The sequence below is a fragment of the Cibotium barometz genome, chromosome 14, assembly GCF_041138505.1.
Source record: "Cibotium barometz isolate CiBa-2024 chromosome 14, ASM4113850v1, whole genome shotgun sequence".
NCBI classification, from domain to species: Eukaryota; Viridiplantae; Streptophyta; class Polypodiopsida; order Cyatheales; family Cibotiaceae; genus Cibotium; species Cibotium barometz.
Genome location: NC_141059.1, coordinates 21047372 through 21051283, shown reverse-complemented (window position 1 = coordinate 21051283; position 3912 = coordinate 21047372). Strand labels below are relative to the sequence as shown.

At 46.3% G+C, this 3912-nt stretch overlaps 1 protein-coding gene across 1 annotated transcript; it reads right to left on the bottom strand.

Moving 5' to 3' along the window:
- Positions 1-424: 424 nt before the first annotated feature.
- On the bottom strand, positions 425-3701 carry LOC147631781 (uncharacterized). The gene has a single exon (XM_086808319.1). It carries the CDS (start codon positions 3263-3265, stop codon positions 722-724), a length of 2544 nt encoding a protein of 847 aa, XP_086664445.1. The 5' UTR covers positions 3266-3701; the 3' UTR covers positions 425-721.
- Between the last annotated feature and the right edge of the window lie 211 nt (positions 3702-3912).

Below are 3912 nucleotides of genomic sequence, written 5' to 3'. Positions count from 1 at the left end.
TGAATAATGTGAGCTTTGAAGGTTGGGAAAAAATATGAAATGCATTTTAAAGAGAGGCTTTATTTAGAAGGGCATATGAAGAAAAGTGCCCTTCTTTAAGAAAGGCATTTTTTATATAGCCCTTCCATTTAAAAAATGGGACGGCAACTTGCATAGACCCTGAAGGCATTGGGACCTATCTCCCTTTGTATTTACTATTTAAAAGCTTAGACCTTAAAAACTGTCGCATGCACTATTTTTAGTGCTCCAAGAATTTAAATGCCTATCACACATAATTAAAGTAAAAGAAACTTGGAGAAATATTCAAGCAAATGGGGTCATCCAATTGCTCCAACAATTTAAATGCCTAGCACACATAATTAAAGCAAAAGAAACTTGGAGAAATTTTCAACTTCCAAATGGGGTCATCCAATTGCTCCAACAATTTAATCAAGGCCATTAGCAAACATGTCCCTTGTATATATTCCACTAAACAATCTTAGTATGCATGCCCCATCTACTCATTAAACAAATTAACCATGCTATTGGACAGAATACATATTTTACTCCCCCTTGAACAAAATTAATCAAGATAAACCTACATTTGGATCCACTCTAACTGAAGACAATTTCTGTGGGAAAGATTGATATATATATATATATGCGAACACACATACCCACGTCGCGTAGCCTTGATGGCATAGAAACCCGGTCCTCTCTCGTAACCGTTGTACCAACTCAATTACGCGCCGGTGGCCCCAACTGAAGACAATTTCTCATAGACGAACTTCATTGTTGGGCGATCACGAGGAAGCTCACACACACAGTCACAAGCGATGGTGAAGTAGGTCCGGACTTGATCAGAAGGGGGGGGGTTCGTCTTGAAGACACGGTCTAGGAGGTCCATCTGGGAGCCAGATTGGAGCATATGGCGAGCCCATGTGGTCAGTGTCCTGAAGCTCTTGTCCTGGACAGTAGAATTGGGCCGCCTGCCGGTTGCAAGCTCCAGCATGAGCATGCCAAAGCTGTACACGTCTGCCTGTTTAGTAGCGCTGAGTGTCATGGAGTACTCAGGGGCCATATAGCCCAATGTGCCAGCAGCTGCTGTGCTCACATGGGACACCAGAGGACTCATGTTCCTCGCCAACCCGAAATCTGCAATCTGAGGCTCAAAGTCCTTCCCCAGTAGTATATTGCTCGACTTTATGTCTCTGTGTATCACATGTGGGTTGCAGTCATGGTGCAGATAAGCAAGCCCCCTTGCTGCCCCCCGTGCTATCCTCAGCCTCTTCTCCCAATCCAACACCTGACACCCCTCCTCTCTCTCATGTAACCATGTGTCTAAACTCCCATTCTCCACAAACTCATACACCAGTACCCTTTCATCTCCCACCTTGCTATAAGCCAACAGCTCAACCAAATTCTGGTGCTTGATGTTCCCCAGTGTCTCCATCTCTGCTTCGAACTCCCTCTTCCCTTGCATCCCATCCGTCGCCAGCTTCTTCACTGCCACAGTCCTCCCATCTGACAACGTTGCACAGAAGACCAGCCCAAACCCTCCATCTCCAATCACTCTGCCATGGTCGAAACCATCCGTGGCCTCGACAAGGTCCCTCATGCTGATGGATGCCAAGGCTGGGTCAAACGCCTTGCTACTCTCGCGCTGAACCCTTCTCAAGCTTGGCAGTTTCGTTGGCTGTCCGAATCTCCTTTTGAGCCATGGCTTTAGCTTTGCTCTGCATAAAACCACCAAGCACGCAAGCAGCAAAATGCCCAAAAAAAACCCAGTTCCAACAGTAACTCCCATTACAGTTGGGCTCATTCCATTTGAATCGTGGCCATTCTCGTCATGATTCTGGAGTAGATATCGATGACGATGGACTTGGTCCTGCAGCATGTTGTTTGATAAACCAAGGTAGGTTAGATTGAGGTAAGCCAATGCCCTAGGAATTGAGTTTGTCAGAGGGTTGAAAGTATGGCCAAGCACATGTAGTCCTCGAAAGGTCCCCAGCAAACATGGAACATATCCCTTCTGCACAGTCTTGTTCATATCATTGTCTAACGCCATACTCCATAGCCAGCTCTTGGAGGTTGCCTCACTCGAATTTCCCCCAGCATCAGATAAAAAATTGCATGAGGTTTTGCCAGATCTAATGTGGGATTTCATGGGAAGCTCCAACCTGTTTCCTGAGATATCAAGAACCTGAAGCTGCCTCAAACATCTGATTTGGGAAGGTACAAAACTAGAGAAATTGTTATTAGCTAAAAGCAAGACCTCCAAGTTTGGCAAGCTTCCCAGAGCTGCAGGTATGCCCCCTGATAGCATGTTCCCTGATAGAGAAAGGAAAGAGAGCAAGGTACATCGAACAATTGCTTCAGGAAGTGGCCCCTCCAGACTGTTGTTTGAAAGAGATAAAGCTGTAAGCAAAGGGAGATCGCCTAGCACCTCTGGGATAGAACCATTAAGACAGTTATCATCCAGCCATATCTGCTTCAACTGTTTGCAATTTCCTATTTCGTTAGGAATAGAACCTGTAAAATGATTTCTCCCTAGTCGCAAAATCTCAAGATTGCTCAACCTGCCAAGCTCTGATGGTATCAGACCTCCCACATGATTGCCATCCAGGTTAAGTGAGCTAAGATTGGTGCAATTACACAGGCCCTGTAGAATACTGCCACTAAAGAGGTTGCTAGAAGCATCAAGTGTTTTCAGAGCTGCCATTGAAGCCATGTCATTGAGGGTGAAGGAAGAGAAAAAGTTGTGGTTGATGAATATCTCTTTTATGCTGGAGGCATTGGTGATGCTTTGTGGGATGGATCCATGGAGTGAACAATGGCTGAGATCTAGGTACTGCAGTTTGGGGGGCAGTTGGGAGGGGAAAGGACCAATGAGAAGAGGATTGTGAGAGAGGTCAAGGATTGCAAGGGTAGACAGATTTGCAATGTCAGGCGGGATGGGGCCACGGAGAGAGTTGTTGGAGAGGTTAAGGCTATGGAGGGCAGACAGATGAAAAATATGGGAAGGGATGGAACCCAACAGGTTGAATGAGGGGAGATGGAGGGAGACAACATGGCCATGGGAATTGCAGAGGATGCCCGGCCATAGGCAGCAATTGGTATGGTTTGACCATGGGAGGTTGGCGGATATGGAGCTTTGGAAAGCTTGCAGGGAGCTAAGGTCGGAAGGTGAGCAAGAAGGAGAGGAAGCTATGAGGGTGGGCAAGGAGAAGAAGATGGGCAATGCTGAGAAGGTTAGAAGTAGGAAAAGAGGAGAAGGGTGGATCATTCTTTTGCCTATGAGCTGAGGCCGCAAGGTAGTGTTTCTGTAAGTGCAGTCTGAAGAAGAAGAAGCTCCTCTTGATGATGATGGTGATAACGAAGCTATTTCTGTCTGGAGATGGTTGATATGTTGCTCTTGCTGGGCATGGAGACACTGGTGTAGATGAACCACGTTGAAGCAGCTCTGAATGGAGCTGTCGTGCAGAGGGATGATGGCTTCAAGATCGTCAAAGGCTGTGTAACCTAAAGTGGCGTTTGTAATGAAAATGTTTTGGAGCTTAAGATCCGTGGCGATGAACCCAATTGCCTTATCTTTTGGCAAGCATGCAAGAGCTAAGCGCTAAGTGCTACAGTGTATGTCGTTCTCACAGAAAGGGAAGGCAGTAATCAATCTCACAGAAAGGGAAGGCAGAGAGAGAGAGAGAGAGAGAGAAAGAGGGGGGGGGAGACTTTTTTAAGAGAGAGGGGGGCTCATTCACCTGGTCTACTTTGACATTTCAAAATCACTTCATAGTCAATGACAGTTTCCGCGTTAACTTTTCGAAACCTTTGGCATGGCCGGCGTGTCACGTGTGCCCCCCCCCCCCCCCATGTTACCACATATTTTACCTTTTGTCGGTTTAGCTATTCTAATTCTAACCTATCGGTTTTTTT